Raw genomic sequence first — 24,971 nt, forward strand, 5'->3', positions numbered from 1 at the left:
TCATTTAATCACGTGTAATGTGGGGGAAGCAGCCCTTTAAATTAATTTGCGAGGAAAGGTTCACCTCCACAAAACCCCAGAAGACCTTTATATAGCACAGACTGCAAGTGGCAGTCAGTTTATGGTTCACGGAGCCCAGGAATTCCTGTCCATGCATAAATAGGCATAAGCTTTACCCTGAGCAACTAGAGTACCATATCTACAGCAACATAAAGGCTAAACACAAGTAATTCTTTCCTCATTATGAGGCTTACTATCTCTTGCATTATATTTTATTTACTTAAGTGATTAGATGGATTCCACGCGTTCATCATCTGGACTCGTCCTGAACACAGCCGCATTGTTTCACCGTATAAACTGTGAATCTGTGTGTAGCAGCAGACTCAATTAATGCGCAGAAAAGATTTAAGGTTAATAAAACTACAGTAGGATCACAATGTCACAGCAGATTTAAATAACTAACAGAGGTATCACTGCTGTGCCAGGTGCGTAAATGGCATACAGCTCCTCTCTGTTTGGAGGCATGAACATGGGTCCTGTTGCTGTTTAATGGCTACAGCGATTCAGTGGCGTCCATGTGAGTGTGAGACAGTTTCTGAAAACGGATGTTTCAAGCCAGACACTGTGATGCTAAAGCTTAGATCTGATGGGCTTTGGTCAGATTTAACCCCAGGTTATGACTCACTTTAAGGATATTTAGACCCTCGAGGACAATTACAGTATTATTATACAGGGCTTAAAATGATAAACTAATTTAATGTAATAAAAATCTCACCGTATGTGTTGATACTATTTTGCTCCTAACATAATGTTTCCCCTAATCACACAAATTGAACCAGCAGGGTATAAAATCTGTCAGGTGTAACATTGTTATTTTATTTTTTACATCCCTTATGAATAATACAACACAGACAACAAAGAGTTGAGGCAGGCTACATGTTGCTCGGCCTGCATGACATAAATATCATCAGTTTTAGGTTTAGTTATCATTTCTTACCAAGTTTTTAACTTTAAGCTATGGATAAACATGAACTTTACCGCCCTGTAACTAGAGGTCTTTGAGTTGTAAATATAATGAATATAAAATGTCAGAGTCGGACTATTGTGAATGCATATGAGAAAGAAATGCTGTATGTAGTTGGTTTTGTTCTGTAAGATAGCATGGTGCTTTCAATGACTGTTTCTCAGAAGATAGTGGACACGAAAACCTAATATATGGACATGAAAGTTTGATCTGACAGCTTGTACATAGAATAAGATGGAATGTAAATCTATACAATAGCTTCATCCTAATTTTATTGTAAAATCAACTAAACAGGCAGTAGTATGTTTCCATGACCTCCAGTCTGACAACAAGCTGTATGTCCTGTTTTTTATTTTATTTTTTACAGTAGCATGCCCTAATTATCTATGATAACATTTAAAAACTATATTAGGGTGAGCGAGTACTGTGTATATATTAATGTCATGGTGATTTTAAAGTTTACTTGGCATTAAACTTATCAAACACCCTGTCTAATAGCCTAGTTGTGCAATTGCCCAAAAGTTGTGCATGATCAATGAAACTGTTCCTTTTTGTCGACCTAAAAATCATCTTGTTTTAAATCATATTTCTTACTGTGAACAAATTGCCATTTTGAAATTGTTCAAAATAAATGTATTTTTATATGGAATTGTTTTCCTATTATGCATCCACCTATAGTACGCATTGTAATGACAACTGTAAGATTATAACATTTATACTTTAACATTATAATATTTATGCTCTTTTTTTTTTTCCCCCCTAGCAGATGATGCCAAGACCAACTTTCTGGCTGTCCTTGAATGAAAAATCTTTCCGTTTTAAAGACAAACCCAAAAGCAAATGAGCTCATTCAGTTTCGTTTGCCACAGTCTTTTCTGAAACGCAGGTTCCTTGCAGCGAACGGCCAGTGTATCAGTATTGGCGCACTACTTTTAACGACCCCGTAGTCTCTGCAGTCAGCTTTAATGGGCCAAAGTGTGATAATACACGTACAGATTTCTATCTGACACTAGACTGAGCTTCATTTTAACACTGTCACTCAAGTTAGCCAGTTAGAGATGGTTTCTATTTAACGGGAACTATTACTGAGGCTGTAGTCGAGTGATGAGAAACAGATGATTTTGTAAAGAACTGCTGGCATTAGCACTGTTTCTCTGTCCTCGGATGCGGAAAAGTATTGCACATTAAAACAGAAAAGAAATGGAAAGGTTGGAGGACACACCTGTCTGAAATAACTGTAAAAACACAAAGCTGTAGTAACATGGCCCTTGTTTCTCTGTTTTACATTTTATTTGCCACTTGAACAGCCCCATATTACACACCAATCTCCGTCACTCCAGCAGCCATCGGTGCCCCGAGAGTCTTATTTTCGTCCCTGCTCTCAGTCTGAATTAACACCAAGGCCTTTCTCTAACTGCCCTGGGATGTTCGGCGGTGCACAATCAAATTGAACGGTGACAATCACTAATGGATGATTCGCTGCAGCCAGACACTGTAATGTAGCACTCAATGAAAGGAAACATGCTCATCAATTTCACACTGTGGCTAACACAATATTGCTGTGGGTTATTGTTGAGGGACATTTTTCATTCAAGGTGCTACCCAGTCTGGGAAAATCTTTCTTGATTGTCTGTGCGTGTGCGTCGATTTCCTGGAGAGGGGACAATTAATTTGTTGCACAGTGGGAGAGCCAAGGAACTAGCCCATTAGAATCACTCCAGGCTACTTGGTGCTTTTCATTGTCGTCCCGCTCGGCCCCATTGTACCACGTAAATGGATGCACTGAAACTTTGGGCATGCTAAGCAACACTTATAAGAGGCAAAGTGGAAACAGCAACAAATTCAACAAAGTGCAAGTTCTTGTTTATCAAAAGTACCAACAAAGATTCACACTCAGCTGAGGTGGAGTCATAGTTTTGCCCTTAAAGTTTGCAGATTGACTAAAATCAAAGGTCACATGTAACTAGCACTAACATACAACAGCAGAAATAAGCTGCTTTTAGAAATTTAACAACCAGCCACACTGTATTAATGTTGTGTTTCTGCTTTATTCCACAACCATGGTTACTTCTGCTAGATCAAATGAAAAACACAGCAACAACCCACCGAATAATTACGTCACTTGTAAAGAATTAGTTGTCTACCCTTTTGATACGCAAAATACTGCAGTTCACATTTCTAATTTTTGTTTTTTTTTTCCTTAAGACGCATTTTACTATCTCGAAAGAAGAGGAAAAAACATGCAAATCATGTACACAATCATATTCACAAGTTGATTGGGACAACTAAAATTTTGTTAAATATCATGCAAAAAATAAAACTCTGAACTCTGATGATTGTGTAGAAAAGCGTCGTTTGTCTCATGATGAGTACAAGTTTATTTATGCTTCAGGCTCAGTCGGAGGTTGGGAGGAAAAAAGTATGGAGAAGCCTCTAGTCAATTTGTCTTACTGACATATGATGCTGACAACACTTAAAAAGAAAAGTTTGATGAAGAAGAAGTTCAGTACTTATCCCAAAGAGACAGCAGCTGACCAAAGCTGTGTGCGTAGGCTGGGCCTTGTTGACAGGAGATACATCTTCTCTATCTCTGTGTCCCTTGCAGCAAAAGAGATGAACAAATCCACAGCCTTTTGTCCGCGGAGTCCTTGGGGGCAAATCCTAGAACAGACTGCAAACTCGTCTGCTTTACTGTAAACGGAGAAAATGCGATGCGGAGATGCTGGTGTTATCATGGCAGATAAAAAAACTCCAGAATAAATAAAAGGCATTTTAACACAATAAAAAAAAAGCCTTCACTCAAACCTGGTGCAGTTCCCATGCTGTCGTACTTCTGTTAGGAAGGCACCAACCTTCACAGTGAGATCAGTTCAAACAACAACAAACATGAGAAATATTTTATAACTATGTCAAGGAGTCTTAGCTTTCTGCTGGTAAGTCTAGTAGCCAATAAACATTTAACTAATAACCAATTAATTAAAACAGAAATTTGGCACTGTAGCACTTTAATTGCATTACAGTAAATGTTTACTGCTGTGCTGTAACTTTTTAGTTTTGTGAAAACAGGAACTTGTCAGAAAATGTACAACTTGTTTCCTTCATAGAATGTACAAGAAATGCTCCAGGCAACAAATAAATATGAAGCACAAGTTTAAAAGTCATTGCAATGTTGAACAGTTAACTGACTATAGAACAACCAAATATGTTCCTGATGCAATAATAATAATCTATATGCAAGATTTAGATTAGACAGATTTGTGTGTAATCTCTTTTGAAGTAGGTTTATCACTTATATGATTCTCTCCAGTCCCAGTAAAAAAAAAAAAAAAAGTACAGGAAGTCTCCTAAACAAGAGGGATTGCTCAGTTTCTCATTTACTGTGTATACCTATCCACTTCAATCTTCTGTTCTTATTTTTGTGTTGACATGTACAGTATAGCATGTTGAGCCAGGCTTGATGGAATACACAGATCTGGGAGTGGAAGCCCTCCATCTCCTCGATATTGCAAGCTCTCGTTTGATGAGAATCTGGTGATAAGATTTAGTGATTGTTCAGAGCTTAATGAATCCGCTTCCCTCACTGTCTTACCCAGATAAACTATTTCCACATAGTTAAAGTAAACTTCACAAACACAAGCCCAAAGAAAAGAAATAGGAGCATATTTTGAGAGATTATTTCACATCACATTTGTTCTGCTGTTCGATATTTTTCATCTTTGAGCAGACACAGCTGTAACCAGCTGAGACAAATAACATCTTCCATTATGGATATACATTATTTACATAGAAAGAACAAGATCCTTGCAAAAATACAAGTATTTTCAGTCAAGAAGTGTCCCTTTTCAAGAAGCAAGTAGAAATCTGTACAGTCTCCTTAGAGGGATTAGGCAGCACAGTGTGAAGTGGTCCATCCATGCATGGGTAGCAAAACACTCGAGACCATTCATTGTGACCGTGGTTTCATAGCTTGCTGGAAGTAACTGCCAAAGAAGATGTATTGCTTTTGAGTCGGTCATAGACTCTCAACATTAAAACACATGGGGCGCTTCATCAGAGAGCTTGATGTCTGTGTGAGATGGCAGGTAGCCTGGCAAGGGAGAAGAAAGGAAAGAGACAGAAGAGGAATTTTATGTAGCTATTTGCATATGGGTGTATTTTTGCAGGCAAACACATTTATCTTGGATGGGTCGATTGTTTAGCTACGGGTAGAGGTAAATCACCTGGAACCTCATAGATATCTGTTGATGAAAATGCTTTCACCACTCTGCTACTTTCCTGATGCACTAATTATTTTATTGGGTCAAATAATTCACCTAGACATTCTCATCACTTTAACTTGCACTTCATTGTGCTTCTCTTACCAGTGAATACTAATAGCTTGCTATGACAAACTCAGGCTGGCAAATACATAAATAAGTAGAACATAATAACTGTATCGTGGCAACTCGTAATAATACAGGGGGAGGAAGTGTACAATCGGCACTTAACAATAAGTGAATATCAAGTATCTCTTCACTGTCAGTAATCTTCAACTTAAGACCCCTGTTCCTCTTCGCTAATGCAGTTTGTAATATACTGTTGCAACTTCTGTCACAACTTTCTTTGCTGTATTAAAGAATTACTTCACACAGTTTACTAAAACGCTCTCACTTAACTCTAGTTTTATGTACTATACTGAGCGTTACCCGGCTTGATACATTTCGGTAGGTTCCTATGATGGAAAAAAAATGGTCCACTGCTATTGCGTTTGTTATTTAGCCTAAATGAGGTGGACAAAATAACGGAAACACCCGACAGACTGCAGCAGAGAGTGTGTTTGTTTGAAAAATAACTTGTACGCCTGATACAGGGCTTTTTATTACCCACCGCAAAAGCTTCCTCCTAACTGGGTAATTTCAATGTTTCCAATGTGAACAGCCAGCTCTGTCTACTCGTCAGCTAGAATAATGACTATATTTCAACAGACAGTGCATCACATCAGACTCATGTATGAGACAGTTTCAGAAAAGAAAGCGATGCTAGTGTTGAATCTTGTAAATGTGATATTAGCAAAACTCAATGAAATTCTATCCACCTCCTCTGTATTGGCATGGCATCAGAAATCTCAGAGATGGATATTTCAAAAACCTGAGCAAATAAAACCAATAGCCCTAGATACTGCTAAATATAATTACAAGCACATTCTTTGTTATTTGAGGAAAATAACTATAATTCTGCAGTTTACAACCAGTGCACCAACATTTTGGACACCATGGAAGCTGCTGTTGTAGTGTTAGGGAAGGAAGAGACACATTAATACCTCTGCTTCGTGAGTCGATCTGTACATCCACATGATCCAGTGAGGTACAGTTGTCCCCCTCAGGGTTTGGGCTGGATATGGAGGTCACGGTTGGGATGACCTCTTGTTCTTTGTCAGGTTGCTCTGCTGTGTATGTGTTGATGCCTGGGATTTTCCTGTAGGTCATGCAGAGGAAAAGAGAAATACAATTGTGAAAAAAAAGGCAAGTTAACGGAGGACTGCCATCAGGTCCGTTTCACTAATGCTTTCACTAAGCATAATGTGTCGCACACTATTTTTAACTGTTGAGGATGGGAGAGGATTGCTTGAAAGCTGGAAACTAGGGCATTTTGTATTCCACCGGGCGTTACTCCCTCACTTTTCTATTGTTCACCTCAGTTTTCAATCAATTTTCCATCCCCTTAGATGCACCCACAATTGTGCTTAAAACTGACATCTTGCATTTCTAATTCCAGATTCTCCCCTGGTGATTCTGAGCTGCAGCTGGTGCTCTGACATTTGAGGCAGCTTTGGAAATGCAAAGTTGATTTCTTGATGTAATAATTATGATCCTGAAAATGAAAGTTAAGTAATGTTTTACTTTATAATAAGTACAGTTCTACAAACCGCAGAGGAAGATACCCATCCCCTTATGATTGGCATTGGGATTACCTGCAGCAGAGGATGCTGTTTACTGTATGTCGCACTGTATAATATATGTTGTCTCCGGACTTATCTGCTCAACCTTTCCTGCCATTCTACAGAGTATGCCTCACCTTGAATGGCTGTGTTTAGCATTTCCGAAAGGTCAACCCTCACATTGTCAGATAGATGAATATTGATAACTGCAGGACTCTGACACCCATTCAGCACTCTGGCAGAATTGATTAGACTGTCATTCCTTGTAATATTCTGCAGATTGAGACAGAGGGGAATTGTCTTATTCCATGAGCTATTATTGTGCAGCTGACGTTCATAAGTCATACTCCTGGAAAGTTTTAGGAGTTCAGCCATGAGGTGTTGCTTGTACATAATGGGGCCAACTCTAAATAGGGCCATTAAGCAAACACACACACACACGCGCACAAAACAACAACAACTTCTGTCTTATCGTAGATATTTACAGTGGTATGTGCCTGAAAATCTGAGGATTCATTTTCACACATTCCTTCTGGGCTCTACAGTAGGTGGTTATGTCAAGTATACTGTACCTTTTAAATTTATATATTACAAAGACAGCCAAGCCCATCAGGACGACTGAAACGAGCATGATGACTGCAGTGCCGCTGTGACCGCTATCACTGCTGTCCACAAGAGGAGCTTTGGAGGAGAAAGGGGAAAAAAAAGAGAAAATGAGTGCAAATGTAGGACAAATGAGGAGAAATATATATTTTATCTTGTATGAATATAAATTACATAACAATCCTGTTAAATCACCACTGTCCTGTTTCGCCGACAACATTTGAGACTTATGACAGAGACCTAATGTTCATTCAGCACTACCTTTGTCCTCATTTTCTATTTTTTTCACCAGGATCATCCACTCACTATAACTACTGCTTTCCAGGGAGTCATGTACATATTTTAAAACATGTATTAAGACTAGCTTGTTCCCAGGTAGGCTTATCGGTCAACTTGATACTCAAAGTAGAAGAATTCATCAAATTCTTGCGTCAACTAAGAGACAACCACCTCAAAAGCAGCTTGTTCCCAAAAACTGGATCAGTCCACCGTTTGATCAGGTAAGTTTGCAGCAGACTCACCTGGAGACAGCCGTGTGGCGTACACGTTGACTTGCACTCCCGGTTTGAGTGCAAACTGGATGAGGTCTTGGTTCAGAGCACTTAGCAGAACTTGAGAAAGCTATGAGGAGGAGTGACAGAGCAGAGAAGACCGTTAGCAGCGGCTGCACAGCAATATTCCACTGTCATCAATATTTCAACCGCAAGTCATTTTATCCAACAGCCTGAATTATGAATCACATTTTTTGCTTCCTTCTAAAGAGGAGCAAATGTCGATATGACACATGGAAAACCAAACCTGCAGCACTGAAACCCAGCAGGCTTTCAATGGTGATGACAACCCTATCAGGTAAATGGGCGGTCTGCTTGTGATGCAGTGACATTTAAAAAAAAATAATCTTTTGCTATATCTGTCAGAACAGGGAATTTCTTTACCTCCACACCTATTTTCAAGAAAACATGATTAACTAATTTTGAAGTTCAGTGAGGCAAAGCTACTAGAAGTCATAGTATGTTCTAATATCATAAAACTGGGATTTTAATTTTTCTCCCTAAAGTGCCTCAACTTCCCCTGCTTTTCACACCTAGATGAAGCAGTCATTTAACAAGAGACCAAACTGCCTTCCCAGAGCCCATTTGAGTCCTTAGCCATGCCTCACTAATTCCATCTCGCTCTTTCTAAAATTTTTCCACTGGTTAAAATTAGACTGCTCTACACAGTATGAATAATTACTTTTTGTTCTAGTGGCATATCAGGGTCAGTAAATCTATTACACATTTTAATAAGCTGCTCCGCACATACACTCACTCAGTGCATCCACACTGCAAGTCATTCACTGGTGATGAGAACAGTGAACTGAAGATTTATTACCCTGTTGTCTATGAGGTTCTGCCAGGTAATCAGACAGGCTCCAGATAAATACATCTCTTTAATTCCCAATCCAGGCTGTCTGCCCCAGTTTGTCTCCTTTCTCATTGGTGCCAATTATATGATGCATCAATGTAATTAAATACCTATTAACGTAGTTCAAGAACGACTGTGAGCCAGCAAAATTATGTTTACTTGTAATACATCGAGGTTCCATTTGTTATGATGAAAAAATGAGCTTGTCTAACTGGTGCTTTAAAAACGGTTCAGCTTTACTGTTTTGTTCAAATATTAAATATATTTCTATAACATGATAAACGATCAATTTTGTAGATCCAGAGACGTTATTTAATAACAGTAAAGTGTGGTGGCTTAAAATGATTGTGGTTGTGTAAAGGTTTGTCCAAGTCTCTAAGCTTCTAAAAGGTGGCAGTGGGTCTGTGACATGTGCTGAGGTGCTTTGTGAGGAAAATATCACTGCTCTGATGGAGGCTGTTTCAGTGCTTTTACATGGGAAGACACTGCCCTCTAGTGTTGATGTTATGCATTACTGTTTAGGAGGGACTGGAATACAAAGTGCATGTGTGAGAGCATTACATCACTTAGCAATTAAGAAATAAAGAGCCCAAATCTCATTTCAAAAAGCTTGAGCCTCAGTGAAACAATAGTGCAATCAGGGGGGAAAAAAAAAATAAAAAAGGAAAGAGATTAACAATTTAAGTTTGTGTTGCATGATTACACCATTATAAAATCATGAATACAATAAAATTAAAAAGTAGTTCTATGATTGAATGACTCTGCAGGGAATCAATGGGGTTTACAATCTGGAGGCTACACGAGGAGGAAGTGTGATGATGCTATATGAGATGAGATGGCTTCTATGTGCCCACATAACAATAACAAAGTGTCTAGAAAGAACACACTGTATTCCTCTTGTTCGCTCTGTATGTTCACTAAATGAACCACACCAGAGTTTTTCTATTTTTTACCCCAATTACTACAAAAAAGTACTACTATCTTCATCACTGCTGACCTTTTCCTAAAGGTAACATAGTGTCTTTCCAACATATTAAGCAGGCGATGATGTCCATTCACTTCACTGTGGTATGAAAACACATTTGCAGAGACTTTAAACTTGGCTGACTTTGATAATGCATCACATTGAACATCATGTCTGCATTTATTTTTGTCAAAGTTAACCTTACTGTTGCATGGCAATGGAGTGTAGACTTTCCAAATCATTGTGATCTTACAGTAAAACTACACTATGTTACCATGCTATGTGATAATGTAAATGTGACAACAATAAATGCAGACGTGATGCTTACTGTGATGTATTGCCTCACCCAAACCCACATTTTTAAGTTTCTACAAATTGATTTTCATACTGGACTGAAATAAAAACCATTAATACTCTTAATCGACATCTCAAGAAGATATGTGGTATCACCAAATATCTCCAGGTCAGACACTGTTTTAGTAAAGAAATTAGACAATCCAAGGACCCATATAGCTTTAAAAACAACAAGCATCTAATATCAATACACAGGGCACTCAACTGTCTATGTCAATCAGAAATTAGAAAAATAATCTGAGATAAAAGATGATGACTACAGTAACATATGGAAAGATAGACGGGACTACCAACACTAAAATTTAGACAAAGATTTCCTCAGGGGACAAAACAAACACTTAAGGCGGACTTGATCTGTTCATTAAATTTTTCATAGTGTGAAGAGCTTACAAATGAGATGAAAATATCTGGAGCAGAAGTCAACTGCTTTAAGTGAAATCTTGGAAAAACTCATGGCAAATTAATCTTTTGGCTATGAACAAAAAAGCTATCATGCAGATGAGTCCAACAAAGAATTGGACTGCAACTAGCACTGAAATAAACAAGTAGACTCTTTCTCTCTCTGTCTCTGTGTGTGCACTTAATATTGTACGTAAATGATTACATTGCAATTAAAAAGCCATTGACAACACACTCATTTAGCTTGACAATACAAGAGAGAATGATATAAGCTGCTGGTGAAAACAATTTCCAAACATCATAAAATATGCTCTTTTTAATACAAGAATAGAGCTTAAACTAATTACTCATTGGAGTTGTATGGCACCCTATAAATTAAAGCACATGTTCTCCAAGGGTCTTCTTTCTAGTCTTTTGACTTTCTCAGCTTACTTTTGTGTGGTGTTAATTATCACAGAAAACCACATTGTACTCTACACCTGACAGGGGCCATTAAAATGATTCGCTGAGACAGTACCTGATCCAGTTGTGCCCATTTTTCATCCATGGCGCCGATGCTTGACCTCTTCTCAGGTACAATGAAAATCTCTGCTGTGGTCGGTAAACCTGGGAGCACTGTGACCAGGAGCTGATCCTCACTGATTCCTGTGACCTTTAATGATAATAACAAAATCTCATTAAGAAGGTTTTTCATTGACAGCGTTTGGGGAAACATTCTACACTTTGGCTCAGAAATATCATCCCTGGGGGTCGCCTGTATTAATGAGTAAAAACTGTTGACTTTCTACTTCATGTATCATTTGCGTAAGTACCAGTCACTGTCAACATATAATGCATGGATCACTGGAAACACAAGCTCAATTTGACAGTCTTTGGGAAAGGCCAGGGCTGTTAGTGCATTTATGCCATAACCAGAGGTCTGCTGTCAGTTTCCTGGTGTAAACCAAGGTAATATCTGACAAGACAGAAGGTCAAAGTGAATGTTTCATACTGAGGGCTACTGTAGGATATATAGAGAGAGTGAGCTCAGTCTCCAGGTCTTTTACATAATCTCCTGCTTTTCTAACATCCCTGCAGCATTTCTGAAGGAAAACCAGAGGCACTTAATCAGAGTTCGGCTCCCTTTACTTGAGATTCCGGTCTCCTCTTGAGGCAATGGCATTCAGCTCTTTAGAGAGCAGTGCTTTTATTGCAGTGCTTTGACATGTCTACTTGAAAGCTTGTACTGGTAATAATGATTTCGGGCAATCCGCTATGTCATCATGTAGAGGCTAATAACTAATTACACAGCAAGTGAGATTAAAGCCACTGCAAGTAGAGGAGAGCAGCATTTGACACAAGACCACATATATACATCACAAAAGCAGCAAAATGGAAATGTTACTGGCTCAGTACAAAAAGACCTGATTCTTTCTCTGCTAACTGCCAGGATCTGAATGAGGTATTCTGGAGTTTAGTTCACTGCTGATTGTGTAGGCAGAGTGGGCGCCTTGCAAACCAGAGATTGGCGACTTGATTCTCCGGTCCACATGTCGAAGTGTCTTTGAGCAAGACACTAAACCCCTGATAGCTCCCGGTGATATCACCGGTGTGTGAGGGCGTCAGGCTGGCAACCCATCCCTGTAAACCTCACTACCACAGAAATGGCGAACGTTTCTCCTCAGAGGGACCTCATCGCTCGGTGTCCTTCACAGCACGGACAGTGCTCGGATCTAGAAAACTAGCTGGCAGCTAAAGAACTGACCTGAACCATGGAGCTCTTCACCACTCTGCCTATGTCCTCCCTCCACTCAGACACGCCGGGGTTCAGCTCATCCAAGTTAGAAGAAAAGGCCAAAACATGTGACTGGAAATAATCTGAAACAGTCAGAAATCACAGTCAGCTTTTGTAGTTCTTCTTTCATTAGGATCCCTCTCCACAATAATTAACTTCATGTATCAGATATCTCAATCAATATATCTGTATAAATGTTGATGTTCAGTTATTAGCTGTGTGATTTTACAAACTACTCTCAAAACATGAGTAAAATAAATACAAATCTTTAAAAACACACACAAAGTCTTCAAACTTCCGCTTAAAGGTTCACTGTTAATGGAAACAGCCTAAGAAAACTGTTCTTTTTATAAAGTCCAGTTAGTGGAGCTTTTCAGCCAAGGCCTCATCAGCAACTGGAGTTTGCACCATCATTGAGAGGAACCACTGTCACAATCTCACTCCTATATACAACCACCTGTTTTCACTTGATTTAAAACCTCCCTGTTACAACTGAGCAATCGCCCTCTGCGAATGAAGTCAAAAGAGATGCGTCTGAAATCCCTGGGAAAAAAGTAATTGGCCATCTCTTACATTTTTTTTTCATCAAAAGATTTCAAAACATTTGATTCACTCTCATATTTAGACAGAAAATTAACTCCACAGATTTCACTGCATTATACTAAGAGGCTGTTTAAGTGTGTCAAGTAAAGTCAAATAAGAATAAAGGGTTCACCATAAACTGCCACCGTCATTTGGTCCTGACGGACAGTAGTGCCGACTGAAGCCTGAACAGTGACACTGTGACGTCCCTCCTTGGAGAAAACGAAGGACATCGCTCCGTCAAGGGTCACAACAGGCTAAAAGGCAAAGAGACAGAGAAAGAGGCATGACGTGAATCTATCATGATATTCAGTAAAAAGGCAGCATGATAAAAGAACAAAAAAACATAAGAGTCACCTCCGTTCTGTTATCAAACCACCAGTAATAGGTGACTGTTCCCACATTGCTGGGGCGTAACACTGTTGTGAAGTTTACCGCTTTGTCCTTGACAACTACTGAAGGAGCCAAAAGCTGGATCTGTTCAAGTTGACCTTCAGAGAAAAAAAAAACACACTGCCTTTTGTTAAAACGTAAAAATATGGCTAAATATACTGTTTCCATGATGTTCACAAATCCCAGCAGAACCCACTGTTAGCTATATTATGTCAGAATGACGACTGTGTGGACCACAATGAGCCTAAGAAAAGATATCGGAGAAATTGATTGCACTGCAGGAGTGGTTTGACAAATGCCTGTGGATGTTTTGATGCTTGTTGCTGCCATGAAAATGTCACCATTGGAATCCATTATAATGAGCTAAATTCAAACTGACCACCGCTGCTCTTCTCAGTCAACGAGGAAAGAACAAAGAGGCGTCTTCTGCGCCGGCACAGGGCGAGTAAACCAATTTGAATTTACAAAAGAGTAGAAAGAGTATTTGCCCAAGTGTTTCACATTACGTTTTCTTTATAAAGTGCTTCGATTTCTTTGAAGGCTGCCTGTGATTACTCTAGCTGTGACAATGACCAAGACAATAACTTAAATGACTACATCATAAGGATGCTAACTAAAATTAAGTTAGTTCCTAACAAGGTCACATCTTTGTTACAAGAAATACATTATATTGCCAAAAGCATTCGCTATCCTGCCTTCACATGCACATGAATTTGAATAACAACGGATTCTTAATCCATAGGGTTTAATATGATATCGGCCCACACTTTGTAGCTGTAACAGCTTTGACTCTTCTGGGAAGGCTGTCCACAAGGTTTAGGAGTGTGCTAATGGGAATTTTTTGACCATTCTTCCAGAAGCGCATTTGTGAGGTCAGACACTGATGTTGGACGAGAAGGCCTGGATCGCAGTCTCTGGTCTAATTCATCCCAAAGGTGTTCTGTCGGTTTGAGGTCAGGACTCTGTGCAAGCCAGTCAAGGTCTTCCACACCAAACTCACTCATCCATGTCTTTATGGACCTTGCTTTGTGCACTGCACGCAGTTATGTTGGAACAGGAACGGGCCATCCCCAAACTGTTCCCACAAAGTTGGGAGCATGAAGTTGTCCAAAATGTCTTGGTATGCTGAGGCATTAAAAGTTCCTTTCACTGGAACTAAGGGGCCAAGCCCAACTCCTGAAAAACAACCCCACATCATAATCCCCCCTCCACCAATCTTTACACTTGGCACAATGCAGTCAGACAAGTACCGTTCTCCTGGCAACCGCCAAACCCAGACTTGTCCATGGGATTGCCAGACAGGGAAGCGTGATTCGTCATTCCAGAGAACACGTCTCCACTGCTCTAGAGTCCAGTGGCAGCGTACTTTACACCACTGCATCCGACACTTTGCATTGCACTTGGTGATGTAAGGCTTGGATGCAGCTGCTCGACCATGGAACCCCATTCCCTGAAGCTCTCTACACACTGTTCTTGAGCTAATCTGAAGGCCACATGAAGTTTGGAGGTCTGTAGCTAGTGACTCTGCAGAAAGTTGCCGACCTCTGTGCACTATGCGTCCCAGCATCCGCTGACCCCACTCTGTGATTTTACGTGGCCTACCACTTTGTGGCTGAGTTGCTGTCGTTCCCAGTGACTGTGAAATATTTAGTAGCGAGGAAATTTCATCACTGGACTTATTGCACAGGTGGCATCCTATCACAGTACCACGCTGGAATTCACTAAGCTCTTGAGAGCGACCCATTCTTTCACAAGTGTTTGTAGAAGTGGTCTGCATGCCTAGGTGCTTGATTATATATACCTGTAACCATGGAAGTGGTTGGAACACCTGAATTCAGTGATTTGGACGGGTGAGTGAATACTTTTGGCAATATAGTGTATGTACTGTCAGCCAATTAATCACCACACATAACAACATTATTACTGATTAATGCTGATAATAATATAAAGAGTACTCAAACAAAAAAGGACTAATTTTCTTTTACTATCACGTTAAAAAATAATTGTATGAATGATCATGCAGTTGTTTACATTCTAGCAGCAACCTGACTGGTTATTTCTGACTCACAGGAAACATGGAGGTAGAGTGTCACCCGATCAAAACCCAGGGTGTTGCTTGCTGTAGCGGAAACCTGGTAGATGCCAACTTTACTGTAGATATGCTTGACTCCGTCTTCAATAGAACTTATGTTAACATATGATATGGCGGCCCCATCTCCGAAGTCCACAGTTATACCTGTCGTGGAGCCGAGACCCTTCAAAAAGAAATTACTGTCATTCACACTGTAGCCTCAGCTGTTTGTCAGTGTCCTTACTGAAACAAAGTGCACCTTCAATAACATTTACAAAGATGATGTTAAGTGCTAAACCATGTCACATTTGATATGCTCCAGCCTCTGCGTTAGCATGTATAGTACTGTTGCTTTGTTTAACCGAAGTCAGCACCTCTTCCAGAAAGACCAAGAAGGTGACATTCCTCTCCAGCCTCACTACCAAAGTTCCCTCGCTGGTGAAGAGCTGGAGGCCCCGGGGAGCCCGACTGGGACACATTTGTCGCCTTGGGCTGTACTTCAACAGCGTTCCCTCAGTGCAGTTGTTAGACAAAGCCCTGCGATATCTGGAATTCATTAAACACCCACAAAAGACAAATGAGCACTTTGTGAATGTAAAAGCAGGTATATACAGCACAATACAAACACACGTAGAAAGATATTTGCATGAAGTATATTAAAATAAACTCTCGGTTTAGGTTACCAACCTTTCATAGATGATGTAAAGTACATAATCAACCATTTTTAACATATAATAATATAAGCAATTTTATTTTTTATTTATTTATTTATTTTTGTTTAAATGTAACCAAAAGGCGTTAATGCACCCACTACTCCCTTTGCTTGGGCCACTACAAGTGAATCACATGTACCCTGTAGTGTTGAGGAAGCTGTCCCCGGTGACACAGTCTCTGGATGTTGCTGAAGGGATGAACCAGAAAGCCGGAATGCAGCTCCCATCAACCTGCCTCTCAAACCCATAGTCACTGTTTCAGGTAGAACAAATACAGAAAAAGATATGGAACATTAAAAAGATTTGTTATCATTTATCTAAAATACCAAATATAATTACTCAGCTCAAAGTGAATAACACACAGTAGTACAGGTCTGCTGTGAACACGGGTATTTCTAGGTCAGAGAAAAGTTTTCACAAAACAACAACTCAGCGTATTTGAGATTTGATGTTTTATGTATCAAACTTCTGAACCAGAAAAGAATGTTTGCACAAACCATAATTATACCTTGGCAAAGTCAGAGGCATCTGTCATATTTAATCATGATCATGGAAATACATTCTCAGGAGCCTGAGTTAGAAAGTTTAATAAGTCTTTTAGTAGTAAAGTGGTGTTAAGCTTGTTCAGAAAAATAAAAGAAAATATGAAAGAGTGAATTACAAGAAGTTCTTACTTGAAGCAATACTTACCATAGACTGAACCATTAGTGTTATTGATCATATTAATTTATGCAAAGTGCACTGGATACAAGTAGAAAGATGTAGCAATGTATTGTTATCACGTATTTGTGAGTGCTGGGTTTCAATATGATAATCTTCTCTCAATTAAACTGTTGTAATGATGTGATTAGGGATGTCTCCATCCAGTTTTGGCCCCAACACTGACTCTGATGCAATATTTATATCCACATACAGTAAATGTTAATTAAATATCTGACATATTGAAATTGAATTAATCTGTCACACTGTATTTTTCAGGAGCTTCTTGATCCAAATCTTGGATCAGGTCCTGGTTCTAAAATATGAAGTTTATTGGCTCTAATTATTGATATGAATAAAAGAATAACTGGGACCTGGACAACACACTCTTAAAACTATAGATTCATTACAGGATAGATACTAACTTCTACTTCGTATCCGTATGAGAACACACAGTTTGTGTAACCAGCCCAGGTTAGATACTGCCGTTTGACAATTTAATAACCATGCATTAACAAAAGGTGAGGCAGTCGTAGCACCTTTGGCACCGATACATCTCTAGATATGATCATAGTGTTACTGTTTTTTAAAATTCTGTTGTTTTACTACATAATTACTTCATAAGTAATTAACAAAACTACTGTAGTAATTCAAGTATGTATCACCAATTGTAAGGTTTTTGTCTGATCTCCTGACCACTGAACAGCTCATTGCTCTACATATACGTTTTCATGTCTGTATATGTAATCTTGCACGTTTGCTATACTGCAGACACTGATAACTGAAATATTAAACCAAGATGAGTGTTGTTACCAAATTAATCATACCACAGGGTGAAAACAACACGGTATATCTTGTTCCTGAGTGACAAACATACTTCCCAAGTTGACAAAAATATAACTGAAATAAAAATAAGTTTTGAATTATAAAATATAAGGTCTTCTTGTTGTGCCTTAGGTTGGCTTCACAGACTTTGCCTCTGGAGACTGATAAAGTGTTGTGCATTGGATTTAATGAAGTGAAAAGAGTAGCTGCAGAGCAGGGAACTCACCATTCAAAATCTGCCTCTGTGCACGGGCAGGATTCTGACATCTGGGAAATATACTGATCTCTGGCCTTGACACATTGAACATTTGCTTTCAGTTTTTGGAATATTCTCTTCATTCCCATGATGCACACTTCACCCTGTGATGAATAATGCATCGTAAACATTTCAGTGGTTCTTTTTCCTGTTTTTGTCTTTTTACCATCTTGCTTTTATTGTGCAACTGAATCAAAGGGATTCACTTGCGTTTAATCAACGAATGAATACTCATCAAAAACACTTAAGTAGCAGCAAGATCCTCTTACCTCGTTGTCTAATTGCCACGTCACATAATCGTCAGGTGTGCACAGATGTTGGAAAATTGTACGGAAGTCAATTTTGAGAAGTTGCCACTCAGACCGGTGACTGAAATGACCAAATATTCTGCACAAACAAGCCATTAAACAAAGTCAGAAACAGGTGTTCTATGGGACAACTTTAAGAAAAAAAATCCTGCTGGCTAAAAAACTTTGCAACTCCACTTCAGGTTATTTTAATACACTGGCTTTATTCCATGTTGCTCTGAGAAACTGCTCTCTGTCATGGCCCTATTAAACCACAAGGATATTTATGTACACTTCTAAGCCTTCATCAGAATAATATGCAATTAACTAGTACAATAACTAACAAACCAGAAGCATATCGGCTTGTTTTGGTCCCTTCATATCTTACGTCATTATGAGGATGTCTTCTCCAGGCTCCCCCAGCACCCCATCAACATAGAGTGGGGAGAAGGTGAAGCTATATTTGTCCCAGTTTCTGCCCTCATCAAAACTCAGCCTGAAGGAGAGAACAATGGTTAAATCACATACAAACCAGCCACAAATAGAGCTGAATTCACTAAGCGGAGCCTCAGCAGGATAGCAGTCTCACTCCTTTTTGTGAAGATTGAGTGTAGTCTCTAAAAAGATGTAGAATATCCTTAGAGGAACTTACCAAATGTGTCTAATTGGCAGAGGTGTGTGTCGGATGGCCACCAGAGATCCTCCTTGATTCAGGAAAAACACACTGTACTCTTCCTGGAAAACCTGCAGACAAGAGTAGCTTCACTTTATTGCATCAGTGAAAAAGTCTGCATATGCAACCTTCTGTACTGTAAGAACCAGCACGCAAGAGTCTCAATTGTGTGAATAAACAAAAAAACATCAAGCAAGCGTTACTGTCTTTGTTGATTTTCTTTTAAACTGATGGCAAAAATGTCTGATTTATTTGCCCCACAGATCAAAGATGCATAAGGCTTGCACAAGGCTGGGTGTCAAACTTCAGTTCTTTCTGTTTTACAGACTGTAGCTCCATGAACTGAACAACAAGAGGTGAAAGTTGGTAGCGAATGCTCAGTCACACTCCTAGTTTTGTGCTTTTACACTTATATTCTGATAATGCCTGACTAAAGTCATGTTTTCCTCTTTTTTTTCTGCATTATATTGTGGAAAAGATGACGGGAAACATTTATCACATAAGCTTTAAAGTAGTGCTCTCCATTTTGATAAAAAAAGACTCTTAGCCAGTTAACATATTCAAAAAGTACTGATACAGAAACCTAGGCATTGTACAGGTATGACAAAATGTTGCCCTAGTCATACAGTTATGATATTATACCTCTCTCCAGGTGTTTCCAGCATCTGATGTGATGAAAATACTGACATTAGTACTGGTCAGCTCAGGTCCCACCACACCTGGATTCACAAGGAAGAAGAGCACTATTTTAATCCTCATTATTTCACGCATGTCTGTTAAATTGTTACATAGGCAAATCAGTATGGCTGCTTTATTCAGTTAGTATTTCTATGAGAATACAGATTAAATAAATAATATAAAAGGTTTAGTTATTCTTTCCACTGAAGTAACATGCAACAGATGTGCAGGAAAGATTGAGTTCATTTCACTTTGTAGACTGTTGTTAGCTGAGCAAGATGGTGTTGGGAACAGAACTAAGAACACATTTTACTGGGGGAGCTGAGGGATATGATTGAGGACCAGCATTAAAGCTGAGAGTAAACAACAGTGTGCATGTTCAAATCAAAGTTCAAATCAAATACCTGATGCTATTATAATTCCTGGAGCTGAGTCTTTGCTGACAATGTTCCCCGAGGTGTAAGGATTCTCTGACACATGAAGGTGCAGATGTAACGAACAGTACGGCTGGGAAACACAAGGGAGATTAGTTTGCTGAAAATGATCTGTTTGATACAGATCTGACTCACATACAACTGGCCTGACTCTCTTTAACCGATCTTAAAGAAACAGCTAAGGCAAAGAGGAGCCTGGAATAAGACTCTGAAAAGGAAAAAGGCTGTACAGGTATGTCTAGTCAGAATATGGCAAAGATAAAAGCAGAAATGGGAATGTTTTTAATGTACAAACTATTACATACTGTAATTATAATCACACATCATTAAGTCTCCACAGAATGGACAAAACTGGTGAAAGGTGATTTATGCTGGAAGTTCATTGTGCAGTACCAGTGCAGCACAATAAATATACTATGAAGAATCGTTACTACATAATTAGAAGTTATACTATTACTACCACTAATAATAAAAATAATACAATTTTTGGATCCCCCATTTATTAAGGGCAGTTATGTGAAATGACTGTGTTTTATATAGTGTAGATTACTGGGGTTTGCAAATTGGACAACATTTTGAGAGAATGTTTTCACCCTTCAAGGTATATTTAATTATTTAAAAGGTCTCTGTTATACAGGATTTATTTGCGGTCTTTGAACATGGTATGGTATGATTCAGGGTAGCAGTCTTTGAGCAGATAATGAAAATCCAAATAACCAAATGTATCTCTTGACAGTGGCCCACTTACTTGTTCACAATAGACCTTGTTTCCCTGGAGATCGGTTGGTGGAGCCTGAAGAAGACGCCAGTCTCTCCCCTTGTTGTATGTGATATAAGTTTTCACTTGGTTCTCAACAACTTTATTTGACAGGAACACCCCTTTTATCCCGGCAACCTGCAAACATGAGACGGAGAGCAGTAGGGGGAAAAAATAACAAAGACGAAGGAAAGAGGGGGAAAAAAACGTAAATTATTCAGACTTAAGTAAAGCTGAAGGCCTAGTTCAGGGAGTAAGAGACATCTGAAAGTGATAGTTTTTCTGACAGGGAGCACTATTTTTGACCATCTGTAGAACTCTGCAGAACCAAAACAACATATGGCGCAGCCCTGAATTATTTCTTTTTCTTTGTATTTATGTGCACAGAGATGCAGACTTTCATGTGCAGCTATCACTTGAGTTCACTCAGAGAGCACAAATCTTTGTCCAAGGAAGAATGACTAGTCAAGATGTTGCAGCTAAACATTTCTGGGCAGTGACTGTGCGGAGGTCAGTGAGCAGCGAGCATAACCACTGCTGGTGGCTATGTTAGGTATGTGTTTGTAACAGTGGGGTGCTTTTACTGCTGGCTGCAGATGAGGATGATCTAAAGTGATGCAGGCATGTCCAGTCACTGCACCCTCAGAGTATATTTGCCAACACAGATATAACATGGTCAGGACACAAATTCAAGCTGCTGTTTCACCTGTGACTATGGGATGGCACCAGTGTTTCCTGGTGTGCACGCAGCAGAAAATCAAGAATAACTCCAAGTTAAGTTTTAAGCTGTCTGTTGGTACCTTACTCATCAGTGTTTTATTGTTTTAAAAAAAAGCTTCCAAAGCAGGAATTTAAATTTGTATGGAGCTCTTAGATGCACATAGTGAATTGTGCCCTTTTTGTTTGCATGTTCTTCCCATGTTACCTTGAGTCTTCTCACATAGTGAAAAGACAATGTTAGGCAAAGTGAAGACTCTAAGATGTATATGTGAGTGAGAGTGTGATGTATTTAGATATCTGTGCACGAGCAATACAGGCTCACAATAATTCCTGAGAATACGAAGGTACCTCAGATTTCTTCACTGACTGTAATTTGTAAAGATATAAACAGCAAATTCTCATATTTGAGAAGCTGTAACCAGCAAATGTTTTTGCATTTTTGCTTGATAAATGATTTAAATGTTTACTCAAAATTGATCATTTAGATTTTCTGCACAAAAAGTACACAATATTGCATTATAGAGCATAATTTTGCATACATATAACTGCACTCTTACTGCACAAATTAGTTACCTGAACATTACATGAGCTGATAAACTGCAGCAGTCAAAAAACCAGGCCAAGGAAAATGAACTGATCCTGCTCGACATGCCTGAATAACCAGAAACCATATAAACAGATGGCAGCTCCGCCTACCTCATAGAGGTCTATCATGATGTTGCCCTCTGGACCGCCACTGCTCACAACATTCTCTAGCATCAGGGTGAAGAACAGCCCCCTGGACTCAGACATGTACAGGTTGTAGGAGTCGTTCTGGTGCCAGTCCTGGATCGCAGCCACCACCTGGTTATCATCTGTGCTGATTATCTGTAAGTCCTATACATATGAAATTCATGAGTAGATGCCTCTTCATGGTCAACTGGGCCAGCCAACAAGGACTGATTTAAAGCAAAAATGTGTGAATCTGTGTAATAGTAGCCACAGAGCTTGAACATCAAGCTAGTAATTCATCACCGGTTGACAGTGTTCAATCAGGACCAGCAGTGATACGACCTCAAGTGAAGACCATTTCTCCATTTCATTTTACTGAAGGCCCTACCCACTGTGAGCCGAGGTAGTGGGTGCATGTCCTTCTCAAAGAAATGTTGACAGTATACATGGCTGGATACATAAATTGATTGAAACAACACTGTGGGCCCTAAATCTCTCCTGCTGTTATGATAGCCTCTCAAACCACTCAGCCACCTTGCTGTGCTTTTAATAAAAATGGAAGTCAGCGCAGAACACCAGTTTGTGCAAATGTATTGGACTTTTCTGCTTTAAAAAGTTCCACTGCAGTTCTGAGGAACGTGCAACTCAAGATAATTTTTTAAAGTAATTATCTGATGATACAGCTGGGCGGCTGATAAAAACTAGGCATGGGTCTTAAATAAACAAGATCTAAAGACATAATTATGCAGAATTTAAAGGATGATAATAATGTAGAGAAAATAACTAACGACTGGGAACAACCCTACATAATATCTGCTGAAAAATCTGCCCATAGTAAGTCATCATGACAACACAAAATAGCCTGAAACAATAAATAGTGTTTCAGAAAAAACAATAATGGTGCACTTGCTCAGCTGCTTTTTGCACTCAACTAACATTGCATCCTTTCCTCTTGTCTTACCTTTGGCAGAGTGTACTTGGGAAGCTTCATTGGGTAGAAAGCATTTCTTTTATAGGACACATAATGGACAGACTGGCCACCTATTGGCACCTAAAGAAGCAAGATAGTGCAGTTTAGCAGTTGATCGCATTTCAAGTTAATATTCATATACCTCAATCATTTCTAACAGCATGTATCAAACAATTTAAACCACCATCAAAACTCTGTATTTGTTACTAATTAGGATGTTGCGGTGTAGAGCAGTAGTATAATATACAACACAGTGATTTCAATTTCATGCCATCCTTTCCCAGGATAATAGCCCTTTTTAGGTAATGGAAAACATGAATGTAAATTAAGATGAGATTGAATGCAGTGGTTTTACAGCTTTTAATTGTTTTTTAATGATGCCAGACCTTGCAATAAAAAACCCACCTGGATGAAAACGTATTCATCCTGAACCACCAGGGAATTAGGGATGATAAATCCAGGGAAAGGCTTGCCCTTGTTTCCATCAGAGCAGTTCTGAAGTTTACAAGTTATGTACTGTGACCCTGTGGGTAAGCAAGAAATGAGTAGCAAAAATATAACAAAGAGAAAAACAAACAACCTTCTGGATTCCACATTCAAGGTTTAGCACTGCTTATAGTGAGCCATAGATGCAAAAATGTGTAGGCCAATGCTTATTCTCACTAATAAATAAAGCAGAGAGAACTGTCTCAGTGTGTTAGCACCAGCCAATGAGGAGGTCTCTCCAGGGACAGGGCATTAATGCACGGGACCTCATGGCAGTGCACCCTCTCTGCTCTGAGGCCGAGGAAAGAGCGGAGTCACAGCCTGGCACTTTAATTAACTTAGTCATAGGAAGACTGTCCACATAACTAGCTCAGATGGGGAATAGAGTTTTAGTATGGGACGTCAAAAAAAAGAAAAGTGTAATCTCACCCATGTTGTGGAACAGTGATTTAGAAATGGCATCAAATGTTTGAACAAGCAAAAATGTAATTTGTTGTTTCGACAAGGGAAACTAAACACTAACACTTTAAAGAAATATAACTAGTAACATGTTTTTTCACAATTATTTGACTTGTAACATCAAATTTGTACTCACGTCCATCAGAGACACTGATCTCCAGATGGATCATCCCTTGTTCTTTATCCAAACCCAGTCTGGACCTGCAACATCATGACAAATATCTAGCACAGATTAGATGACAAGTGTCTGTTAATTATGACATTGTGTGTATTATTAATTATATCCTATACCTACACTTAGCTCAATGGCTCCCAAACTTTATGACTTGGAACCCCTTAAAATGAAGCAATGTCTCATTTGTTACTCCTCATCGCAGCTTATTAAGCAAATGTTGTTCAACCAAAGAGTGACTTTTCCTTCTCAGATACTTTCTTGCCTTGTTAAATTGCTTTATTAGAATTTGAACGAAATTATTTTATTTTTTAGAGAGTCTCTGAACCTTTCAACATCAAGGTTATGTTTATACCAGCTCTTTGTAGGTTCAAACTGCAAAAGTTACCAACACAAGAGTTTTCTAAAAGAAAACCAGGTGAACTGACAAAACTAATGTTAGCTTCCTAATATAATTAAATACGTAGAAGAGTAAAGAAAATGAAATATGGCCGACAAAATGACAACTGAGCAAAAATGCAGTAAAAGTGGTGAACTTTCACAAACATAACACATCCATCCATCCATCCATCCATCCATTTTCCTCTGCTTATCCGGGACCGGGTCGCAGGGGCAGCAGTCTAAGCAAAGATGCCCAGACTTCCCT

The 24,971-nt window shown here is 39.1% G+C and overlaps 1 protein-coding gene across 2 annotated transcripts in view; it reads right to left on the reverse strand.

The window, feature by feature from the left end:
* Positions 1 to 1,793: 1,793 nt before the first annotated feature.
* Positions 1,794 to 24,971, reverse strand: part of LOC109962063 (VPS10 domain-containing receptor SorCS1-like) — a 46,687-nt gene continuing 23,509 nt past the window's right edge. For both annotated transcript variants that reach the window (XM_020603437.1, XM_020603447.1), the window contains 22 exons: positions 24,290 to 24,354; positions 23,614 to 23,732; positions 23,200 to 23,289; positions 22,224 to 22,403; positions 20,799 to 20,945; positions 20,021 to 20,123; positions 19,581 to 19,657; positions 18,918 to 19,009; positions 18,654 to 18,761; positions 18,248 to 18,365; positions 17,949 to 18,082; positions 16,338 to 16,451; positions 15,860 to 16,031; positions 15,483 to 15,669; positions 13,379 to 13,512; positions 13,155 to 13,278; positions 12,410 to 12,522; positions 11,183 to 11,317; positions 8,066 to 8,165; positions 7,514 to 7,622; positions 6,324 to 6,478; positions 1,794 to 5,111 (listed from right to left, as the gene is read on the reverse strand). In XM_020603437.1, coding sequence (XP_020459093.1) covers positions 5,053 to 5,111; positions 6,324 to 6,478; positions 7,514 to 7,622; positions 8,066 to 8,165; positions 11,183 to 11,317; positions 12,410 to 12,522; positions 13,155 to 13,278; positions 13,379 to 13,512; positions 15,483 to 15,669; positions 15,860 to 16,031; positions 16,338 to 16,451; positions 17,949 to 18,082; positions 18,248 to 18,365; positions 18,654 to 18,761; positions 18,918 to 19,009; positions 19,581 to 19,657; positions 20,021 to 20,123; positions 20,799 to 20,945; positions 22,224 to 22,403; positions 23,200 to 23,289; positions 23,614 to 23,732; positions 24,290 to 24,354 — 2,635 coding nt within the window. In that variant the 3' untranslated portion in view covers positions 1,794 to 5,052. The remainder of the gene's footprint in view (positions 5,112 to 6,323; positions 6,479 to 7,513; positions 7,623 to 8,065; positions 8,166 to 11,182; positions 11,318 to 12,409; positions 12,523 to 13,154; positions 13,279 to 13,378; positions 13,513 to 15,482; positions 15,670 to 15,859; positions 16,032 to 16,337; positions 16,452 to 17,948; positions 18,083 to 18,247; positions 18,366 to 18,653; positions 18,762 to 18,917; positions 19,010 to 19,580; positions 19,658 to 20,020; positions 20,124 to 20,798; positions 20,946 to 22,223; positions 22,404 to 23,199; positions 23,290 to 23,613; positions 23,733 to 24,289; positions 24,355 to 24,971) is intronic.

Source organism: Monopterus albus, unplaced genomic scaffold, assembly GCF_001952655.1.
Source record: "Monopterus albus unplaced genomic scaffold, M_albus_1.0 scaffold3.1, whole genome shotgun sequence".
Taxonomy (NCBI): Eukaryota; Metazoa; Chordata; class Actinopteri; order Synbranchiformes; family Synbranchidae; genus Monopterus; species Monopterus albus.